Below are 22,631 nucleotides of genomic sequence, written 5' to 3'. Positions count from 1 at the left end.
TAGCTGTTGTGATTCTGTTCACTCTGGTTTTACAGAGAAGGAAACTGAGGCTCAAGAGGTTTCCGTAACTTGCCCAGGTTCACACAGCCAGCAAGCGAAGGGGTCCATGCCTGGCCACCCCCCCTCAGCACATTCTACAAAGTTCTGCTCAAATGGGTTGCATCCCGTGAGGGCTGCCCCAGAATTTTCCTCACCCGGTAGACGTGGTTCATCTTTCTGTCGTCTGGGTGGCCCCACATCCATGTCTGGCTCTCTCTCCTCGTGGGGCAGCTCAGACGTGTGAGCCCCTCTGGGGAGCTCTGACACGCGTGGGGGCATAGTGAAGTGCCAGCTCCAGGAATGGGCGAGTGAGGGAGTGAATGACTGGCTCTCTTTCAGGGATGCTCTCAGAGCTGAAGCTGACCGTGCCCTGGGGCCACATCGCCGCCAAAACCCGGGGCTTTGCGCGGGGCCCCCCAGTTCTCTGCCTGCACGGCTGGCTGGACAACGCCAACTCCTTCAACAGACTCATCCCTCTTCTCCCGCAAGGTGGGGCTGGGGCTGAAGGGGGCCGAGGAGGGCAAGAGATGGCTGGTGTAGACACTTCCTCCTGCCCACTTCTCTCTGTTTCAGACTTCCATTACGTTGTCATGGATTTCGGAGGTCATGGGCTCTCGTCCCGTTACAGTCCGGGTTCCCATATTACCACCACAACTTTGTGTGTGAGGTCCGAAGAGTCGTGGAAGGTGAGTAAGAGGCAGTGTGTGTGGGGGCATGGGCTCTGGGACATCCCCTCTTACCGTTGGAGGGGTGTGGTATCCAGGAAGCAGCCTTGGCTTGGAGTAGGTGCCTGGGGTCTGGCCCCAGTTCTGCCAGCAAGTCATGGGTGGCTTTGGGAAAGTTGAAGAGCTCGCTCCCTCCTTTGGGTACCCCCTCCAGGGGAGCTGGGGCCCCCCAGGCTGGTCTTCTGGGTGGGTACCCTGATTTCCCGAGCCCAGGACTGTAGGAGAGAGGGCGGCCGAGGCTGGGCCCATCTGGACCTTCTGGCGCCTTGTGTTTGCAGCCATGAGATGGAGTCGCTTTTCCTTCATGGGCCACAGTTTCGGTGAGTGCACTTTGGCCAGGGGCAGTGGTGGGGGGCTGTGAGGCAGGGGGAGGGGTCAGTACACTGGCACCTTCCCCTGTGCCTCTGAGAACTGCAGGGAGAGATGAAAAGGTAAGTTAGGTAGTGACCTTTGAGCACTGTGCTGTCTGACCTCAGGCAACTCCCCTGAGGAACAGATGGCCCCATAGGTGGCTGTCTCCCATTCCACAAGTGAAGTGTGGCCTGTTGAGTGGTCAGGGCTGACGAAGGGGCCATTATGGCCCAGGGGAGGGAGCCCTGAGTTTAAGAGCAATAAGGAGCCCCCACCCACTGACGGGAAGCAGCTGGGTCTCTAGCCTGGGGGGTGGGAGCCCCTGGGAAGAAGCTTTAGGAAGAGTTTTATAGCTGGGGAGGGAGTGAGGGGATGTCATCAACTGCTCCTTTGTCCCCCAGGTGGCACTGTGGCCGCAATGGTGAGTAGATGGCCTTGCTTGGCCACCTGGGGGCTCCTATAGCTGGAGTAGGGAGAACGGCACCTCCCGCTGCACCCCAGGCAGTGGACCGGCAGACAGGGCGAGGCTGTTCTCACAGAGTGAGCCGCACAGTAGGGGTTTGGAAGCCCCAGAGCTGCACTCCCTGCTGCCATCCTCTTCTCTGCCATCCGCAGTGGTGGCATTAGTTGAACCAGATGAAATCGACAACCCCTGACGGTCCCCGACCTAATGGCATACCTTTGCAAGGCACTTGGCAGCTGACAGAGATCTGCTTTCCTCTCCATCATCCAACCTGGTCCCTGGCTGCAGGCCGAGCTTGGCTGGCTGTGCCCAGAGGGCGGGGTGGGGTGGGCTGGGGCCCTTGTCTGCAGCCCCAGCCTGCCCACCCGGCCAACGGCAAACCCTTAGGAAATGGAGAACGTGGTGACCTACAAGAGGAGAGCCATAGAGCACGTGCTGCAGGTGGAGGCCTTGCAGAAGCCCCCGAGCGTGATCAGCCCGGAGGAGATGATACAGGGGTGGGTGCTCAGCAAAGGGGTGGGGAGGGCGGTGGGGGGGTCGCGGGAACCAGGGGAGGAAGGCCCGGGAGACATCGAGAAGCTGCTTTCTCCTACTTGCCTGCCAAGCCTGTTTCTGCCTGTGGTCGGTCACCCCAAGCACAGGCTCCCTAGCCAGTCTTTAGCCACCCCAGTGGGGACTTCATCTGCCTCACCCTCTGCCCCTCGCGACAGCCATGGCCTTCTCTTCCAGCGTCCCTCTCCACACCTCACACCCCTTCCTCTCCCAGAAAGCGTGCACACGTACGCACGCGCACACACCCACAAGCGCACGCTTTCCTTCCACACCGCCTCTCCCCATGGTATTTCATCCTGCAGCGCCCTCTGCCTGGCATTCTCCCCTGCACCTTGCCGACTTCCCCTCTCCTCCCTGGGGCTTCCGCTGGCTGCCACTCCCTCCGGAAGCCGCCCGGACTCCCCCAGCTGAGCTGCCCCTCCCTGCCCTGGAGGTGACTGTACCTCCATTAAGAGCCTACTGACTCCCCAGTTTCCTGGTGCCTGTGAGCCCCACAGCCCCACCGTGGCTGTCCTGGTTACGTTTGTGTGTTCTGCATCTGACAGCGTGCCCAGGGGGTCAGGGCTCCATAAATGTTTGCTGTCTAAAGGAGTAGAAACACACACATGCACACGTCCCGCTGCTGTGAACATGTCATCCACACGTGGGGGGCAGGCATGCATCCTTTGGGGGCGACCCCCCTTTCACTGCCCTTCTCTCCTTTTCATCTGACCCCCAGCCCCAAGGCTCCCACCGTCCTTCTGTCTCCTGCAGGTTCTTGAAGAACAGGCAGATGAGCAAGGATTGTGCAGAGCTCCTCCTGCAGCGAGGAGCCACGAAGGTGGGCACAGGTAAGTGTCTCTCTGTCCGAGGCCACTGCACGTCATCGCTGTTCTTTCTGAGCAAGGATATCGAGGACTGGCACTGGACCAGGCGGGACGCTGAGTGCTTCTCGCACAGCCTCTCATCGAGTCCTCCTCACGCCCCCCGCAGCCCATTCGGAGCAGGAGATGCTGAGGCTGGGTGTGGCCCAGAGACTTAGCAAGGCCAGATGGCCACAGCGTGTCCTAGAAAGCCACGCTCTGTAGGGAGTTTGGTCCCTGTCTTGGGACTAAATGGTGAATGCTGTGGCTGTGCTCTGCTGGACCTGTGGGGTGGGTGCCAGTGCTGGAGGGAGGCTGCAAGGATGTCCCAAGGGGCCGAGTGACTCTGAAGGGGCTTTTCACTATGCAGAGGTGGCATAGGTGGTACCTTGGCTTCAGGGCAGCCTCTGGCATGAGCATTTTCTGCACTTTGTTTTCTAATACATTCTAATACATTCATTCAGAAAACCTCTTCTGAAGATCTGCGAGGCTGCGGGGGCTGCCAGTGAGCAGGTCCCTCTCCGTGGGGCCAGGGCAGCTCCAAGCGCTGCCATTCCCAGGTGGAAGTGCCACCTGGGAGTTGAACAAAGAGGAGGCTGGGTGGGGACCTGGAAGTGCCACCTGGGAGTTGAACAAAGAGGAGGCTGCATGGGGACCCACATCCTAGGAGGAGACACAGGTGATGAACAGGCAAACAGACAACTCAGTGGGCAGACATTCTGCAGGGTAACAAAGGAAATGCAAGGAGTGCTCTGGAAGAGACCACGGGGACTGCTCTGAGAGGTGGTCCCGGAAGCAGCTCTGCGGAGGGGAGGCAGAAGCTGGAGGGAGATGGCGTGGTCGGGGGCACGTGCGCTAAACTAGGCCGAAAGACCCGGCTCTGACTCCCAGTTCTGCTAGCTGAGCCTCCCCTTCTAGACTCGCTGGTTGCTCCGGTCCTGGGATCTCGGTGCTCCTGAGCTGGTGGGGTCAGGCGAGGTGGTGAAAGTGACTCCGGTTTACAAAGTACCAAACAAGGCAGAGGTCAAAAGCCCACAGGCCTGTGGGGGCTGGGCCAGTCCTGGGGCTAATCCTGCTGCTGGGAGGGAGGCAGTACAGAGGGGTAGGGGCTTCAGGATGTCATGTGGGAATTCAGGTCTAGTGTGGCCAGAATTTCCAGTTGCTTTAGGAAACCTATGTATTTTTAGGTATTGGGAACCAATCCAGAAATTGACAACACACTGTGAGGGTCTCACACAATATCCCTATGGGCTGTTCTGGCCTCAGGCTGCCAGTTTGTGACCTGCTGGGTCTTTGTTACTGTCTTTGAACCTTGTCTTGCCTCCCTGCAAACCCACTGCAGAGAGGGGAGGTCGAGGCCGTGGGCCCAGGCTTCCCTGGTGTGCCCCGAGTAGATGGCTGGCCCAGAGGGGCCTTGGTGCAGAAGTGGGCTAATCTGGAATGAGACACACTCTCTATGGATACAGAGAAAATTATGGGAGCTTCTACCCTTGGTGAGTCCCCAGACCAGATTAGCACAATCTGGTGGAAGTAGAATGTGAGCCAGGTGTAATGTGACATTTTCTAGTAGCTGTATTAAAAAAGTACAAAGAGGCTGGGCGCGGTGGCTCACGTCTGTAATCCTAGCACTCTCGGAGGCCAAGGTGGGAGGATCGTTTGAGCTCAGGAGTTCGAGACCAGCCTGAGCAAGAGTGAGACCCTGTCTCTACTAAAATTAGAAAGAAATTAATCGGACAACTAAAATATATAGAAAAAACTAGCCGGGCGTGGTGGCGCATGCCTATAGTCCCAGCTACTCGGGAGGCTGAGGCAGAAGGATCGCTTGAGCCCAGGAATTTGAGGTTGCTGTGAGCTACGCTGATGCCACGGCACTCTAGCCTGGGCAACACAGTGAGACTCTGTCTCAAAAAAAAAAAAAAGAGTACAAAGAAAACAGTTGCAATCAATCGTTCTAATATTTTTATTTAACTCAATGTATCCAAGATGTTATCATTTCAAGACGTAGTCAACACAAAATTTGATTACATGATTTTTTCATAGTAAGCCTTCCAAACCCAGTGTGCCTTTCACACCTACAGTGCATCTCAGTTGGGACTAACTGCATTTCCAGCACTCGGTGGCCCCAGGTGGCTGGCACTTGCCATGTGGGATGGTGCAGACCTAGAAACATGGAAGAGTCGGCAGGCAGGGCTGTGCTGGAGACCAACAGGGGACAGCAATGTGGACTGTTCTTCACTGCGGGCCAAGTGAATTTCTTTCTCATGGAAACAGCCCTGTGAAGGTGGCTGGGCTCCACTCAGCAGAGAGGCCAGGGCCCCACCAGGCTGGCAGGACAGTGCTGTGAGGGGACCTGTGGACCTGGAAAGGGGGTGTGGCCACACCTCAGTCCTAAAATCCAGGCCCAGAAGTGGCCTAAGTCACTTCTCTACCTTTAGTCACATAACCACGCCCAGCAGTAAGGAGTCTGGAAGTGGAGTCTGAACCCAGGAGGAGGGGAGAACAGATTTGGGCATTGGGAGTCTCTAGCCACCGGCTGGGTCCCAGATGGATGGCTGAGGTGGCCTCACAAGGACCCAGCTGCCCCAGCAGAGCCAGGGTTTGGGCCACAGGAGTGCCGGGTATCTGGTGGCGAGAATTCACCATGGTTTCGTCTCTGCAGGCGGAGAATTCCTTTGATTTCATCAGCAAGGAGCTGTGTGTGCACTCTATCAGGAAGCTGCAGGCCCACGTCCTGCTCCTCAAGTAAGTCTAGAGCCAGTGCCCTTTGGTCACCCTGAGAGATACGTAGACGCCAGGAATCTCCAGCAGGGAGCCTTGGCGGGAGGCTCCCAGTCCTCCGGAGTGCCACCACACTGCTGTGGCTTGGGATCTTTCTTGGGAAGCCCCCTGGCAGAGGGTTTGTGGAAGGAGGAAGGTAAACGAGGGGAGAGCAAATCAGATAACAAGTAATGGTGACCACATGGAGAAACCAGAACCTTCACACACTGCGGTGGGATTGCAAAATGGTGCAGCCAACTTGTACACGGACACTTACAGCAGCATTCTTTAATAGCCAAAAGGTGGGGACAGCCCAGATACCCACCAGTGGGCAAACAAATGGGCAAAATGTGGGCAATCCATACAATGGGCGATTTTGAAGCCATAGAAAGAAGTCCTGATGTGCCACGCTATGGGGGAACCTTGAAACACTACGCCAGACACAGGTCTACACCTCGTGAGTCCTTTCACACTGAATTGCAGGTGGGGCAATCCAGACAGAAGTGGCTGTGCGAGGCTGGAAGCAGGCGGGGGGTGTGCGTGTGTGAAAGCTAGAGGTTCAAGGTTTCGTTAGGGGGTGACAAAAATGTCCTATGATTGAGGTGATGGTTGCACAGCCCTGAATATACTAAAAACCATGAAGCGCGCACTTTCGCTTTCAAGGGGAGGATTGCATGGTAAATTGTATCTCAGTAAAGCTGCTTAAAAAACGAAAAAGCAAAGCAGGACCCAAGAGCCTGTTCAGATCCCAGCTCTGCCATTCAGTGGCTGTGACTGTGGGACCCCAAATCCTAGCAGGGTACATCTTAAGCACTTCGCCTGTGGCCAGTTGTGAGTGCGAGCTGGTGATAAGTGACTGCATCTCAAACTAAATCTAAGCCCAAAGGGACCCAGCTGTAGGAAAGTCTGGGGTGGCCCCGGCTTGGTTTCCAGAGGCCTGGAACTGGGGGTGGAACAAGAGCACTGCTAGGAGGCAGTCCTAAGATGAACCCTGATTTCTTCTTGCTTTCCAGAGCAACCAAAGGATTTTCTGACGTGAGAAGAGAGAACGACACCAAGAGGGAGCCTGTTCTTCATGATCGACACGCTGAAATCAGTCCTAAAAGAAGTAAGGTGCACAGGGCTCAGGTGGCTGGTGCCCAGGTGGTGTCAGGCCATTGTTACCCACTCTGGGCCCACTTCACCCATCTCTTCTCTTGCACTGGGACCCCTGGTCTGGTCCCAGGTCCCACTAGTGACCCCTGGGAGCTGTCAGGCCTTGATCTCCACAGTGGTACCTGGAGAACCAGGATTGCATGTAGTCAGCATGGAAACAGAGACCTCTATTGGCAGAATCTTCATTTTATTGCCCTCATGTGTCCCCCTGGACCAGGCACAACTCAGTGACCCAACTGCCAGGGGCAGTCCCACATTTTAGAAGGTCCCAAGCCCAGAGCAGATCACCTTGCTGCTTCTCCCCGGTTCCCGGGACCTGCACCTGGTGGGCGTGGCAGGCTGCAGGGTGGGGAGCAGAATTGGGGGGGCGGCGGCTTATGCTGTGACCCCTGCCCCGGTTCCTGGCAGCATCACCCAAGAACACCTGACCCTGGGGCCTCTGCAGACATCCTTGCGTTGCCACAAAGGGCAGCCCTTCTGTGGCTGACCGGCCCCAGGTCAGAACCAGGACACAGGGGCCTCCCTGTTACGGCGTTTTCTCCTGGAGCGGAAGCAAGTCTGGAAGCTGCCCGGGCTCCATCTCCTTAGTTTTTTTCAAGCAGAGCTTGTCTGACTGTCAGCACCAGCAGCAACCTGCCTTCAGGTCCCTCCCTGTCCCAGGTGTGTCACCTCACAACTCAGCTGGCCTAGACCCTTGGAGTGGTCTCTAAGTCTCCAGGGTGCTGTGAACTGAGGCCCAAGGAGCTGAGTGTGGGGAAAGCCCACGCAGGACACTCCGGACCCGCCAGCAGAGCCCGGATGCACCCAGGGGGCCTGTGGAGCTCCCCAGGCTCAGCTGGTCACGGTTGGGCAGTGCCACCTCCTGTCTTCACCTCACCATGTGCCCCCTCCCTTCCCCAGCGGTTCCAGTATGTGGAGGTCCCCGGCAGTCACTATATCCACATGGAGAAGCCCCACCACCTGGTTGGCCTCATCGGCTCCTTTTTGCAGAGCAAGCACAAGACCCCAGCCCGGCTGTAGCTCCTGGGGGGCCACGGAGACTTGGCGCTCACCAGACTCAATGGGGACTCTGAGCTCCCAAGCCCCCTGCAAGGTCAGGCGTGGTGGGAACAGGCCAGCATGGGCTGGCAGTTAGGGGGATGGGGGGCAAGATTCCAACTTTAACATCTGTGACTTCAAGAGGGAGACAGCATCTGGAGTTGGGGTTGTCTCTTTTGTGCTTACTAATCCCCAGTGAGCTGGCAGTGCCCACCTGGGCCTTTCCCTGCTGCCGACTGGATGGAAAATAAAACTTGCATTCTTGCTGCTTTGAGGTGGTTTCACTGCCAGAGAGGGCTTTTCCATTGAGGGGAAGGGACGCGCAGAGCAGAGCGTCTGGAGGCAGGACACAGGAGCTGCTTTCCGAGGGCCAAGTCCTCCTGCTGGGCAGGCCTGGCCAGCGCTGGACCCAGACTGCTAAAGCACAAGGACCGAGAGGGGTGACACTGTCCTTCACTCCCAGCCCATGCAGTCTGGTGCCCGTTCCCAGAGCACAGCCTCCCCGGGTGTGCGCAGGCCCTGCCGGTGCCCATGGCCTCGCTGGCCCTGCAGCTCCGCCCAGCCACGACGCTCTCCGTGGGGGCCAGCGGCCAGCGACACTCAGTAGGGTCGGAACTTGCGTTGAGCGCGCATCAGTTCAATCCTCTGCTTGTCCTCCTCGAACTTCTTGCGCAGCTGTGCTAGATCTAGGGGTGGGAGACAGACAGAGCAGGGTCAGGCACGCACCGTGGCTGGGAGCTATGACCTCTGCCTCCACTAGAAGGCGCCTGCTCATGCCACCTGCCCCTCCCCCCATTCCCACGAGGGGGCTCAGCACGGCTTCCCCCATTCCCCTCCCCTCTCTGCTCTGGGGACGTGGTCTGGATCAAGCAGCACTCAACTGCAGGCCGAGTCAGAGGCAAGGCTGGCACGAGCCTTGACCAGAGACAGGATGGGCACCAGCGAGAAGAGCAGCACAGAGAAGGCAAAGGCCCCTGCCCCACCCCGCCTGGGGCGAAGAAAGATGAGGTCACTGCCCCCCTAGTCCTGACTGTGCCCACTGGAGGGGCCTCAGGAATTGGTAAAGAGACTCCACCCCCTGTGCCGTTGAGTTCAGAAGGTGACTCTGGGCACCAAGCAGCCCAGGCCAGCAGCTGCCGGGAAGGCTGACAGAGGCCCGCTGGGTGAAGCTGAGGGTCTAGAGAGGACAAGAGCAGGGGCACAGGTGTGGGAGGGGGAGGGGGACGGGCAGAGTGCGGAGGGGCCGCGAGGCAGCGACCGGGCAGGTGGTCAGGGCTTGCTGCAGAGCCCAGCCCACGCCCAGGCCAGGGCCAGCACCCTCTCCTGGGCCCCCTGGGAAGCCACCCTGCAAGCAGGGTCACCAGGTAACAGGACAATGAGCTCATCAGCACCACCAAGAGGGCACAGGTGATTAGGTGCTCGGCCATGGGAGTGGCCACGCAGGGCCACCTGACACACACACACACACACACACACACACACACACACACACATTCTCACTCACCCACTCCCCCATGCCCACACCCCACACTCGCACTGTCCCCCACACACTTGGCGGTGCCTTCTCTCTACCCATGGGCTCTTGAGACCCACCCTCTGCGAGTGGACTCCTTGCACACTGGAGGCTGACAAGTTCCAGCACTAATAGCTCGGGGGCCCAGAGGAGGACCCACCTCCAGGCCCTCTGGGCCAGGGCCCCCACCCACTGGGCAAATGCAGCAGTCCCGGTGGGACAAGAGGACCACCAAAAGGGGGTGCTGCCAGCCTGGGCCTCAGACCAAGCCTGTTGGGAGGCCCGTGCCTAAGGACCATCTCCCTCCTCGCCCTCTGGAGCACTGGCCGCAGGCCTCTCCATGGCTGGGCACCACGAGCAGTGGGGCCTGAGGACAGGAGCTGGGTGTTCTCTTACGCTCCATCTTGGACTCGCGGTGCTGCCAGGCATAGAAGTTGAGCAGTTCCTTGCGGGCACGCTTCCGTCTCTCCCTCTCCAGCACCCGCAGGCTGGCTGCCTCTGTCCGGGGCAGCACGGGCCGCCGGCCTCGGCGGGTCACCTTCACCCAGCCCTCCTCGTCAGGGACTCCTTCCTCCTCCTTGGCCTTAGCCTCCTCCTGCAAGGAGCACGACCTTGCTGATGGGGCAGGCTCCTTGGCCGGAGAGTGTACTCCTGGGCCCACCTGAGAGCCTCCAGCAGAGCACCTCCTCCACCCCCACCCCTGCAGTCAGAACCACCCTGGGCACCCAAAGGTGTAGGCTACCCCCTGCTGTACCTCCCACCCTACAACACAGTGTTGGGGCCAAGCACTGGGGGGGGGTGCAGAAGTGCGACATTGCCTCCTCCACCCCCTACAGACCATTTAGAGACTAGATGTCACCCAGCCAGGTGGCCCAGGATTAGCAGGGAAAAAGGGAGCCTGGACTCTACAGGGTGACCAAGGACAGGATGCCACCACCCCTCCCCCTTGGGAGCCACACCAGGACACCTGTGGTACCACCTTCCCCAGGCCACAAAGATGAGCTGGGCCGTCCCTGTGGAGACCCTACCTCAGCTATCTTCTGGTCATATGCCTCCATGAATGTATCCACTTCAATCCTCAAGGCCTCGGGGTCAGGCACGGAGTCTGCATAGTCACTGATCCACTCTGAGGGAGAAAGGGGCCAGGGAAACTCGGTTCCTCAGGCCTGATACTCGGGCCCCACCCAGGGCCCACCCCAGGCCAGTTGGGATCTTCTTACTAAGGGCCACAGGGACTGGAGACTTGAGGCCCAGGGTGCAGGTGGTAAGGAAGATTCCAGCGGCAGCAAGCCGGCCCTCACCTCTACCACCCTGAGTGTTGGTGCCGCTCAGTGCCAAAGGCTCAGGCTGACATCTCTTTGATGTGTCCCGGACACAGCCCAGTGGCCCACCTGCTCAGGCCTCCCACACACTGCTCTCAGGGAGGGCGGGTGCAGCTCGTGACATTCACAGACGCTGTCCCTACAGAGCTTCCCACCAACCCAGGGCCAAAACGTAGGTGCCTGCCCCCAGCGCTGTTACTGACTGTGAATGCCACTCTTCACGGGATGACTCTCTGTAGAGACCAGCAAAGGGCCCTTCAGGGTCAAGGCAGCTGACACTCCGCCTGGCTTCTGGAACACCACATAGGCTACCTGGAACCCCTGGGAAGAGAGAGATGTCACAATGTGTGGGGACCTTCCCCGCACTGGCACAAGATCTCCACACCTGCTCTCACCCTAACCAGTTGCTGGACCGGGGGACAATAATAGGCTAGCCAGAGGTCACCCCATAATCTAGGTGAGGGACAGCCATACTCCTAGTTACCAACTTTTGCTAGAAGTGACACCTGTTCCTAGCTCCTCCCCCAGGAAGAAGGACCCATAGGAGGCCTTTCTTCCAGTTATGGGAGGGACACAGTGAAAAGTGGGGCCCACCCTGGGCCAGGTCAGGTTCATGGAAGCCAGGCCTGGGGTGGACAGACAGATGTCACTGTGCCAGCAAGAGGTGTGGGCTCGAAGCCACAGGGAAATGTGGGAAGAACAGTGTTCCTGGAGATGAGGACACCAAGCCCATGGAAGACTCTACCGCAGCAGGGAAACAGGTGAGGAGCTAGGGGAGGCCCTTCGGTGCAGCCAGCAGAGATGGCCTCAAGCTTTAACACAGGACAACGAAAAAAGCCAGGCAGGACGTTAAAGGATGTGATAAATCCAGGAACGAGTCAGGGGCTTGTCACCCTGACAGCCTCCCAATCCACACAGCAAGGACTGGCCCTGGACTGCGCGGAATGCTCCCACTGCCAACTCCTCTCACGCACGGGGGACATCACCCAAGCCCCACCCCACAGCCCCATTCTAGCGGGATCCAGTACTTGGAGGCTCACCGGAACACGCTTGGGGTAAAAAAACTTTGACTTTGACTCCTTCGGGCTCTCGGCAAGGTCTGGCTTCTCCTGTAACTCCACAGACTGGACAGGGCCGCAGGGGGACAGCAGGCGCGACAGGCTTTCCTAGCATGGGGAAGGGAAGCAGAGTGAATGTCACTGGGCCTTTCCTCTGTCCCGGGTGCTGCCGCCAGAGGATGAGAGCCCTTGAAGGACTCGGAGCTCACGTCTGCCCGGCCTGGAGAAGAGCCTGGGGTACCACGTCCTCTGACCTGTTCCCTCACGGACGACACGGAGCTTGACATTCCCACCTGACATACAAGACAGGTGGGGACATTTCTGGTGTTGTTCTGATTTTATATGACGACTAAGTTCCAGTCCCTGAATCAGAAGTAGACAAATCTACACCATGAGAATCGCGACGGCGGTTGTCCTTGGTGCGTGAGGGACACGGGGATTTCTGGGGAGTGCTGACGTTTCTCCATCTGGCCGCTGATTACACAAGCGTGTTCAGAGTTGTATGCCCGTGAGCCGGGCCTTTCTCTGCACCTCTGCTGCACTTCAATAAAGGTTAAAAGTGACACCCTCTTACAGGAACTGGCTCATGTTAAAAAAAAAAAAAAAAGACATCCTCTATTCTTAATACTTCTTTCTAACTTTAGAAGAATTTTTTAGAAATTGTGATTTCATTTTTGAAAATAAACTCATCTAAAATCCAGCAATCCCTTAGTTTCTCTCTGTAAATTAACATAATAATAAATATAATGTTTTCTGTGAGAAAAATTAACAGATGTATCTAGATAGTTGAATTAGAGGCAATTTTGATTTTCTTATACTTTTCCTATTTTTAAATTATGGACATGTGTCACTTTTATAATCAAGAAAAAATGTGTAATTAAAACAGTTTTGGGTGATATATATTAATAAAAAAGCTTCGGGCTCCTTAGAATTATATATTTTTAAACGTCTTTAAAAAGAGCCAGTTTCCTGTCACAAGAGATAGAGGCAGCCCTCTTGACACTCTCCTCTAGGGCTCCCCTCAGCTGCTTCCATCTCACCACCAAGGACTGGGTGGGTGCCATGGGAGTCCCCATCCCGAGCCCACAGCTCCCTTCCCAGCCGCAGCTCACCTCTGTGCAGTACGGGGGCACATTGAGGACAAAAAGGGTGCGCTTCTGAGGCCAGGTAGACTTGGTGCCCTCGCGGACACTGTGCGCTCTCACGTAGAGGTAATGAGAAGCCTGCTGTTTCTCCGAGAACTTGATTGGAATGGCTGGAAGGGAAAAGGGGGAGGGGAGGGATGGCCTGAGTAGTCAGATTCCGGCCAGCCAGGGCTGCGGCCAGCTGGGCATTCACACACCTGCCTTTCTAGTCCCATCTGCCAGGCCGTCCGTCCATCAGTCTATCCTTTGCTGAGCCCTTCCCCTTGGCCAAGCCTGTGCAGGCTGTGAGAGTGAACAGAGAATCTGCCCAGGCTGGAGCTCCCAGGCTGGTGGGGAGAGTATGTATACAGGCGATTATCACGGAAGGGAAGCGCAATGAGAGCGAAGCTCAAACCCGCTGCTCTTGGGGTAAACACCAAAATCCTAAGCATGGCTAGAAGCCCCCTGTGACCCATTCAGCCTGCCACTGTGGCCTCTTCTTGCATCCTCCTCCCGTACCCCCGCTTCCTCCAATAAGCCATGGCTTCACTGCTGTCTTCTCTACCTGCCACATCCACCTCTTCCCTCCCAAAAACCTTCAGGTCTTAGCTCTGGAGAGCCTTACATCACTCCCATCCCTTTGTGCCAGGTTAGACACACGTGGCTGTGCCTTCGTAGCTTCTCTAACAGTATGTAAGTCTACACTGGAGGGATTCTTTGGTTAATTACTGGCATGCCCAGAAATTTTAATCCTCCCATAAGACTAGGAACTGTTTCTGTTTTTCTATTTTTCTCATCACCTTCCTAGAGTATAATGGGGAAACAGCTGCAGTCCCTGCCCTCAGGAAGCTCACATTGTAATAAAGGGAGAAGACAATGAACAAGCAAAAACGTACAACAAGCTTGTATCACATATGAAAGAAACATACAGGGTGATAGGTGGCAGGCAGAGGCCTTCTTTCAATACACCATCAGAGAAGGCCTCTTTGAGGGAGCTACATTAAAGCTCAGACCAAATGACACAGCGCAACAGTCCAGCACACAGCCGCTTGAGGAAGAGGGCACAGCAAGTTCAAAAATCCTGAGGGTGGAAAACGCTGTAGGTCAGCACGAGCCACAACACGTGGGCCATGCAGGTAAGAAGTCTGGCTACGGTTTAGGAGCTACCTTGTAAAGCCACTGGGCGCGGGAGGCGGGTATCGGCAGACGTGTCAGGCATGATCTGATTTAAATCTGACTTTAGAAAAAACATTCTGGCAACTGGTGGAGAACTGAAAGCCGGAGCAAGAATAAGGAGGGGAACCAAGTAAGAGGGCACATACAACCCTGGTGAGAGCTGATAGGGGCTGAACTAGGGACTGCAAATATATGATGAGAAGGGGATGGGCTAACTTGGGCGAGGGGGTGTGGACGGAGACGACTCGCCCCGGGACAGCGTGGACAGACGAGAGAAGTGCGCCGCGTGGGTCCTTGGGTCCCCGCGGCCTCACGACCTGCCCGGCCCGGGGCCAGCGACCGCCGGGGCTCACACCCCACTGTGCGGCTGCTCCTGAGGGCCCCGACCACCGCCCATCCCCCAGTCACTTCCCGGCGATTCCTGGCAGTCCCCCTGCCTCGCGTCTCGGAGCCCCTCACCTGAGTAGCCCGGCGGGCTCGGGATCCCTTCTTTAGGGTCCCGCGCCGCACGCTTCCTCCTGCGCGCCACCATCTTGCCAACCGGAAGCGCGGTGGTCGCTGGGAGTTGTAGTTCAGCACTGGGAGAGTCCGCTTCCATGACAACGGCGCCGCGTGGGGGCCCCGCCCTCCCGGTTCCAGACCTGCCTCCCAGGCCCCCGACACTTCATTTGCTTAGAATAAAATCAGCGCTCGAATGTGGGAGTGAATGTCAGCCTTGGCCCAGGCCGTTCACGAGTACGAACTCAACTTTCCGTCCCTACACCCGTTCATTCATTCGTTCCTTCCACTAACAGCGGTGCGTGCTGCAGGCACTGACTGTCCTAAGCGCTAGAGGCTAGATGCGGAGGTGAGGCAACACCCAGCCTTCCTGGAGTTTACCTTCCAACGAAGGAAGGAAACGATAAACACAAAGAAGCATAATGTAATGCATACGTGTTACTGGAAAGTGCCGAAGAGAAAAATGAAGGAGGACGAGGCAATTTTAAATTAATTAAAGGATATGTCACAATTTTAAATAAAGTCAAGGCCCCACTGAAGTGACATTTGAACAAATACTTGAAGGATGTGAGGTGTTTTGTGGGGGAAGGAGTATTCTGGGCAGAGGGAATGGCAAGTGCAAAGGCCCTGAGGCTGGAAACAGACTTGTGGGGTAGAGAAATAGCACGGAGGACAGTGTGGCTAGAGCCCAGTGAGCCAGAGGGAGAATCAGTGAGGGGATCGGGGGTTTGGCCAATCCTATGAGTCTGGTAGACCACTGGAAGCACCTCAACTGTTCCTGAGTGATGGGGGCCGCTGTGGGATTTTGAGCAAACAGGAGTGATGTGTAAACAGTATCACTTTGGCTGCTGTATTGCACTTAGACTGCGAGAGGACAAGGGCAGCAGCAAGGAGGTGGTTTAGGACACCACTGGAGTAATTCAGAGGAAAAAGGATGGCTTGGTCGCCAGGGAAGTGGCAGCAGAGGTGGTGCGAGGCGAGGGTTTCTGGGTATGTTCTGAAGAATTCCAACAGGATTTGCCGACACACTGGATAAACAAGGTGAGGGAGAGAGAGAGGTTCAGGACGGCGCTAGCTCTGCAGTCTGAGCAACTCGGAGGATGGTGTCTCCGTTTACTGAGATGGTGAGACCGCAGGAGAGGCTGGCTCAGGAGCTCACTGGCGGCACGCTGAGATGCCTTTATGACATCCCACGGGAGATGCCAAGGGGGCAGATAGATATGAGACTGAACATCAGATACCAGCCCTGGGGAAATACACCTGGAGGTGGCAACATATAGGTGTTAGTGAGAGCTCTGAAAGACTGTGCCATCACCGCGCGGGTAGTGTAGACAGAGCAGGGAAGAAGCCCAACCACTCCATTTATCTGGCCTCCAAAGGTCCCCTCACACCATGTGCCCATTAGCCCTCGAAACATCTAGTATTCTCCTTTTCCAGGTGTAGTTACTTCTTGGAAATGGTTGTGGGGAAGGACTGGGGTATTGCTACCGCAAGTATCTTCTGTGGCATCATAGGATTCTTCTCAAGGGGACCCAGCCTCCCTCTCAGTGACCCCTGGGTCTGAGGACGGGCTTAGCCCTGCAAGCTGGGTGAGGGGCTGGGATTTCCCACTAGCAGCTGGCATTGGCTTCCTGCTCACTTGTTTTCGATCTTCCTTTGATTGTAGCAGTCAAGCAGTGTGGTGGCTGCTATGGCCCCGCAACACCCTGGCCTACTAGCCTCACCATGGAGGCCGGTGGGCCCACGCTCCCTGGCTGCCACTCTGGCCTCGCTCTGGCTTCTCCCACACCTAGTTTGGGATATGTAAGGTCCCCAGGCAGACTGCCTTCTTCCCATCTCTCAGTTTTATGTTCATTTTACACACATTGTCCAGGGTTGTGCTTGGTGGAACCATAATAAAACCAACTATAAATAACTAATCTCATCTTTTCTAGTGCATAGTTCATTTAGGAGGTAAATTACACCCATGTGTGTAACTTCTTCAAACCAAAGCAAAGGCCCATAGTCTGGCTGCCTTGTTCCCTGTGGACAGCTGCCTAACTCTGTGCCATCTTCTTAATACCCAGCGAGGCACTTCAGGCCCAGGAGGTGTTGTGTCCCTGTGTCAGATGCTTCCACAGACAGTAGTGACCAGTCTCTCAGCTGCAGAGACTGAGGTCCAGCAAGTCCTCTGAGTAAATGCCCAAGGTCACAGTAAAACAAGGAGGCAAATTCCCATTTGCTGGTGCCAAGTCCCACTAAGGCCACTTAACACCATCTTTTAAGAAATGACAGCTCAAAGGTAGGAATAACAAACGTTTATTCAGAAATGGATAAGTAATACATAGTCACCCTCCATCCCTTAATGCCTCTTCCTCTCCTTCTGAACGAGACACAGACAGGTAGTGTAGGGGAGTGGGAGGTGGAGAAGGACACAGGACTGGCCCACCGACTTCTCTTCCCTGTTTCCCAAGATGACAGCTTTCGAGCAGAGGCGCAAACAGGCCCCCTCCCCGCTCAATGTACCATATGGTCACCCAGAAACTGAGCGCCAGATGGCCAGGCAGCTGCAGCTGGGCCCAGTCAAACCCTGTAAGAACCAGAGCAGCCTGGCCTGGGAGTAAGAGGTGGGGGGACCCTCTTGGGCAGGGTGTTTAGCAGCCCTTCTCTAAGCCACGTCCAGGCAGTGACCTGACTGTTCCCAGTACCTGAGAAATCAGGTCCTACTGCCTCCGGGGTGCTCTCTTGGGCCAGGAAGAGTAAAGCGTGGGAGGAATGTCTTCCAGCTGCTAAAGAGAAGGAAGTCTGTACCCACTGGAAGCAGGCAAGAGGAAAACTGTGGCTTTCTTTAAAGAGCCAGAGAGTGGAGCACCATCAGGCCCTCCTTGGACCTCCTCGGCCCAGGCAGCCTCAGAGCCTGAGGACTAAAGCTGGGCTCAAACTCTGGGTCCTTCCCGCCTGGCAGATGTTAACTGTGGAAACACGAGTTCCTAAGCTCTACTTCACTGGGCCAGCCTCAAGCAGGTCCTGAGAAGCTCCTACTGTCTCAGGTTCCCTGTACTCTCTAGGCTTGTGCCTTCCACAGCACTTGCTGCTGACTTTGTAGAGCGCCCAGAATCCTACTCCCCAACGTGCTCCAGCTCTGCACGAGCCTGCATTCCCTTTGCAGTCGCAACCAGCAGGGGACTGCTAAATGACACACAACACCCGGAGCAACGCTGCCCTGGTATTCAGGGACAGCCCCTGGGTTCTATAGCTTTGCCCCACGCTGGGGAAACGGTCCCCTAGTGTACCCCCTCCCCCATTCCACCACCTTCCCCACTGCCAAGGCAGGAAAATACCCCTCTGCATGGACGGATGGGTCACTCACAAAAGTGGGGACAGTGCCCCTTGGTGGCAGCTGGATGCCTCCTGCCATCCCTGACTATTGACCTGTAGACTACTGAGGCCAGAAAGGAAGAGCCGGGAGCACATCAGCACCTCCCACTCACGTAATCCCCCAAACCCAGTGTTGTAGAATGGGAGGCAGAGCCTTTGTGCGGCCAGACTGGAAGGAAGCTGGCATTTGCACCAAAACCAGGGCGTGATGAGCGCCATGCTAGGTGAGAGCTGGAGAGTTAACAGTGCGAGCCCCTCCTGGCAGCGACACCCAGAAGGCCAAGAGAACTGGGGTGGGGCATTCAGCACAACTCCAGGAAAAAAGAAACGTGGACTCTTAAGAATTTGCTCTGGGTGGGGTGAGGCAACGCGGGCTCTCAAACCAAGAGCTGGGGGTGCACTCTCCCTCCCAGAGCAGCGCCTCATCCTGCCCTTGCACCTAGCCAGGCCGGGAGCCAGTGGTGAGAGGAAAAGAAGCCTGTGACCTGATCCCCAGCTATGCCACCTCCACTGGTGGCCAGGTGGGTGAGCGGCACAGCTCTTAAGCAGACCTGGCTCCCATTAGGAAAGCAGAGGTTTCCATTCCCTCCTTTGTTTGAAAAGCTTAAAAACCAGAAAGGAAAGGCAACCCCTCAGTCCCTGGAAAAAGGAGTGTCCTTCAACCAGCTCCCGCCCCACATCTCATGGGACCACAACACAACCACCCAGAGAATTTAGCGTACCATTTCCAGAGAAGCAATCAGCTTGGGGCTGAGGCCAGGGGAGGCACACTCTGAGAAACATAAGCCTACCTTGGTGATGAGGTGGAGAGGAGAGAACACACACTACGGAACTGTTAACGTACAGGAGAGCACAGGGCAGAACACAGAAAGGAAGGTCCCATCCAGTGAGGAAGCTCTCTACCCCGGCAACCCTTTCCACACTCGGGGGTCTCCAGTCCGATGGCCCACTGGTCACGGGCTTTGCCTTGGGAAACAGAGCCACCCTCCTCTGCCCCCGTTGTGGCTGCCTCACTCCCCTGCTCAAAGTTTGATTTTGAATTCTGTGGGCTGTGTGGTCACAGAGGCCCCTGAGGACTTGAAGAGTGCCTTCAGGATGGTGTCAGGGTCCACTTCAGCAGGAGGATTGGCTGAGGAGGCAGAATTCACCCTGCGAGGCAGCTCGCTCTCCTTTTTCACTGAGGGGCTGTCACTCAGCCGCCTGTGGAGACCAGAGAAGAGTCAAAGTCCTTGTCTGTTTTCCCTAGCTGGGGAGAGGACCCACCCTTACTGCGCATCTGTTAGGGGCTAGGCACTGAGCGTGATGCTCTCTGCACCCCTCGTCTCATTTCATCTCGTAACAAACTTATCATTTTTCTTATTAACTGATGAGATGCAACCTGCAATGTTCTGGGGTTCTAAGTTTAGGAACACTGCATGTCCCTCCTGGGTGGTAACGCACATCAGCGTATTACATAATCTGAGAAGCCCAAGTTCCCAAACTCATTAGGTCACAAAACTCTAAGAAACATACTGAGAATACGACTTATTCCCGGAACATAGTTTAAGACACTCATCCAAATCACCTAAGCCATCACCCAGGGTTCAAATCGTAGTCTTTCTCAATCTCAAAGCTATTCCAGGCTTGGCCCGCACTACCCCAGCCTCCCTGGCAAGTCCAGCCTCCTCCTTAGGTATCTGTCTCCTTATCGAGGAGGATGTCTTGCCAGTCTCCACATCTTATGCATCTCAGGCTCCAAAACAGTCCTCAGTCCTCGGCCAGGCATGTATGCCCAGGTGTCCATTAACGAAATGAGGTGCAGGGACCTGGGTGCAGTGGTACATGCCTCTAGACCCAGCTACTTGGGAAGCTGAGGCAGGAGGAATGCTTGAGCTCAGGTGTTCAAGACCAGCCTGGGCAACAAAGTGAGACTCTGTGTCTAAAAACAACAACAAAAACCAAAAAAGCCCTACTGGGGAGCAAAACAATGGGTAGCATTTGGCACTGTCCCCATCAGTCAGTCATAGGAGGTGGAGTTCTCTGCTCACTTGCACGGTACACACAGCTGTGCAAAGGGCAAAAGAGCAGCCTGTGCTCCACTTTGCTCTCAGGTGTTTGTAAATTCTAAGTCTGAGAACGAGGTCATAATGCTAGCCACTGTGCGGTAAGCCCTGGGAAAGTGACAGAGCAAAGCAATTTGGTTAAATTCAACCACCCGCATACCCAGTTGCCATGAGAACAAAGGACCTGGAATGGCAGATGGAGAGCGGTGACACAGGCATTTGCCCCTGCAAATACAGACACGCCCGTGCACAGTAAACAAGCAGAGGCCCCGGCCCATGCCCCGCCCCAGCACCTGCCTTCGGAACTTACAGCAGGATGGGCTGGTCTGAGGTGATGACGTTCCCATTCATGTGAAGGTTGCACTTCATCGGCTGCCCTGAAAAACCAAGGGAAGAAAAGGCTGCCATTAGACCTCAGCTCCTCCACCACCAAGGGTCAAAGCACCCAACACAGACAGCTCTGGCTCCACAGCTGGGGACAGGGCTGCCAGGTTTTAGCCAAGTCTAGACACTAAGAAAAGCCTAGGGTGTGAGGAAACAATTGCCCCAAAGAGCAATAAGAGCACTAAAAAACAAAATGGTAACAAACTTTGTTTCATACAGGAGATGAGAGTGGAAGTGAGAGAGAAACTGCACTCAGTGTGAAGCTGTCCAAACCTGTGAGGCAGTAAGGGAAAATGTTTATGTCATCAAATTAACTGAAAAGTATGCACGTTTTGGATTTTTTTCTTTTTTAAGAGATGGGGTCTTACTACCCAGGCTTGCCTCAAACTCCTGAGCTCAAGGGATCCTTCCACCTCAGCCTCCCAAATAGCTGGGACTGCAGGTGTGCACCACTGCACCCAGCTGAATTAAATGAAAAAAGGGTTCAAAAGTGTATCTACAGACTTCCACTTTGTCCACGAAGGATTAACTGCTAGGGAGACTGCACTCCCACTGTATATAAGCTGGGATATGATAAGAGTAATAGTACAAAAACCAGGAAGGAATAGAGCCATATAGGAGTAATGTTCCTATATCTTATTGGAGTTAAGTTAAACCCAATTATCGACATAAATGTGAATAGATTAAATAATCCAATCAAGAGACAGACTATCAGACTATCAGAATAAAAAACAAAGTCCAATTATATGTTATCTATAGGAGACACACTTTATAAAGATATAAAAAGACTGAAAGCAAAAGGGTAGAAAAAGATTTATCACCCAAATAGCAATCCTAAGAAAGCCTCAATAGCTATACTAATATAAAACAAAATGGATTTTATTTATTTTTTTGGAGAGAGTCTTGCTGTGTTGCTAGGGCTAGAGTGCCATGGCGTCATCCTAGCTCACAGCAACCTCAAACTCAAGTAATCCTCCTGCCTCACCCTCCTGAGTAGCTGGGACTACAGGCATGCGCCACCATGCCCGGCTAATTTTTTCTATTTTTAGTAGACATGGGGTCTCGCTCTGGCTTAGGGTGGTCTCGAACTCCTGACCTCAAGCAATTCTCTCGCCTTGGCCTCCTAGAGGGCAGGATTACAAAGTGTGAGCCACCGGGCCTGGCCCAAAACAGACTTTAAAACAAAAAAACGTTACTACTTACTAGAGATAAAGAGGGACATTGAAAACTGATTAAAAGGTCAATTCATCAGGATGAAAATAATTATTAACATAAACGTATATGCAATGAGCAACAGAGCTTCAAATACACAAATAAAATTCATGACTATACGGAAATTAAGCAAAACAATCCTAAATCATCAATAGGTCAAAGAAGAAATCACAAAGGAAATAGAAAATACTTTAATTAAGATGAATGAAAATGAAGACACAATATACCAAAACTTATGGAATGCAGTTAAAGCAATGCTTAGAGGAAAATATATAGCTACAAATACACATATAGTCATGTGTCCTTTAACAATAGGGATATATTATGAGAAATGCTTTGTTAGGCGATTTCATCATTGTACAAATATCTTAGAGTGTACTTACACAAACCTAGATGGTATAGACTACTACACACCTAGGCTAAATGCTACTGCTTCTAGGCTACAAACCTGTATGGCATGTTACTGTACTGAATACTGTTGGCAACTGTATTTGTGTATCTAAACACAGAAAAGGTACAGTAAAAATATGGTATTATAATCTTATGGGATCACTGTTGTTGACCGAAAAGTACAGCACACAACTGTATTAAAAAAGTGAGAGAAGGCCGAAGGCCGGGCGCGGTGGCTCACGCCTATAATCCTAGCTCTCTGGGAGGCCGAGGTGGGTGGATCGCTCAAGGTCAGGAGTTCAGACTAGCCTGAGTAAGAGCGAGACCCCGTATGTACTAAAAATAGAAAGAAATGATCTGGACAACTAAAAATATATATATATAGGAAAAATTAGCCGGGCGTGGTGGTAAGCGCCTATAGTCCCAGCTACTCCGGAGGCTTGAGCCCAGGAGTCTGAGGTTGCTGTGAGCTAGGCTGACGCCACGGCACTCTAGCCAGGGCAACAGAGCCAAACTCTGTCTCAAAAAAAAGTGAGAGAAAAAAAAATCCTACAGAATGGGAGAAAATTATTGGCAAATCATTTATCTGCTAAAAGACTTATATCAAGATTATATAAAGGGCCGGGCGTGGTG

At 54.6% G+C, this 22,631-nt stretch overlaps 3 protein-coding genes across 3 annotated transcripts in view; 1 reads left to right on the top strand and 2 right to left on the bottom strand.

The window, feature by feature from the left end:
* Window positions 1-249: 249 nt before the first annotated feature.
* SERHL2 (serine hydrolase-like 2) lies at window positions 250-7,922 on the top strand. Its single transcript, XM_012637968.1, is given in 12 exon segments — window positions 250-528; window positions 613-672; window positions 675-725; window positions 1,043-1,084; window positions 1,517-1,536; window positions 1,966-2,075; window positions 2,884-2,960; window positions 3,437-3,447; window positions 5,632-5,714; window positions 6,743-6,791; window positions 6,793-6,837; window positions 7,785-7,922. Coding segments are annotated over 12 exon segments (837 nt in total). The 5' UTR covers window positions 250-359; the 3' UTR covers window positions 7,905-7,922.
* A 585-nt stretch (window positions 7,923-8,507) lies between these two features.
* RRP7A (ribosomal RNA processing 7 homolog A (S. cerevisiae)) lies at window positions 8,508-14,680 on the bottom strand. The gene is made up of 7 exons (XM_012638094.1): window positions 14,575-14,680; window positions 12,928-13,070; window positions 11,798-11,923; window positions 10,961-11,078; window positions 10,464-10,561; window positions 9,832-10,030; window positions 8,508-8,608 (listed from the first exon to the last, which is right to left on the bottom strand). The coding sequence occupies exons 1-7, from the start codon at window positions 14,645-14,647 to the stop codon at window positions 8,523-8,525; spliced, it is 843 nt and encodes a 280-aa protein (XP_012493548.1). The 5' UTR covers window positions 14,648-14,680; the 3' UTR covers window positions 8,508-8,522.
* Window positions 14,681-16,895: 2,215 nt separating this feature from the next.
* POLDIP3 (polymerase (DNA-directed), delta interacting protein 3) overlaps window positions 16,896-22,631 on the bottom strand; it is a 26,364-nt gene continuing 20,628 nt past the window's right edge. The window contains exons 8-9 of the mRNA XM_012638093.1: window positions 20,323-20,389; window positions 16,896-19,170 (exon numbers count right to left, since the gene is read on the bottom strand). Coding sequence (XP_012493547.1) covers window positions 18,993-19,170; window positions 20,323-20,389 — 245 coding nt within the window. The 3' untranslated portion in view covers window positions 16,896-18,992. The remainder of the gene's footprint in view (window positions 19,171-20,322; window positions 20,390-22,631) is intronic.

This window comes from Propithecus coquereli, unplaced genomic scaffold (assembly GCF_000956105.1).
Source record: "Propithecus coquereli isolate 6110/MARCELLA unplaced genomic scaffold, Pcoq_1.0 Scaffold126, whole genome shotgun sequence".
NCBI classification, from domain to species: domain Eukaryota; kingdom Metazoa; phylum Chordata; class Mammalia; order Primates; family Indriidae; genus Propithecus; species Propithecus coquereli.
Note: the sequence above shows the minus strand (reverse complement) of the source record. Positions and strands in the feature narration are given on the sequence as shown.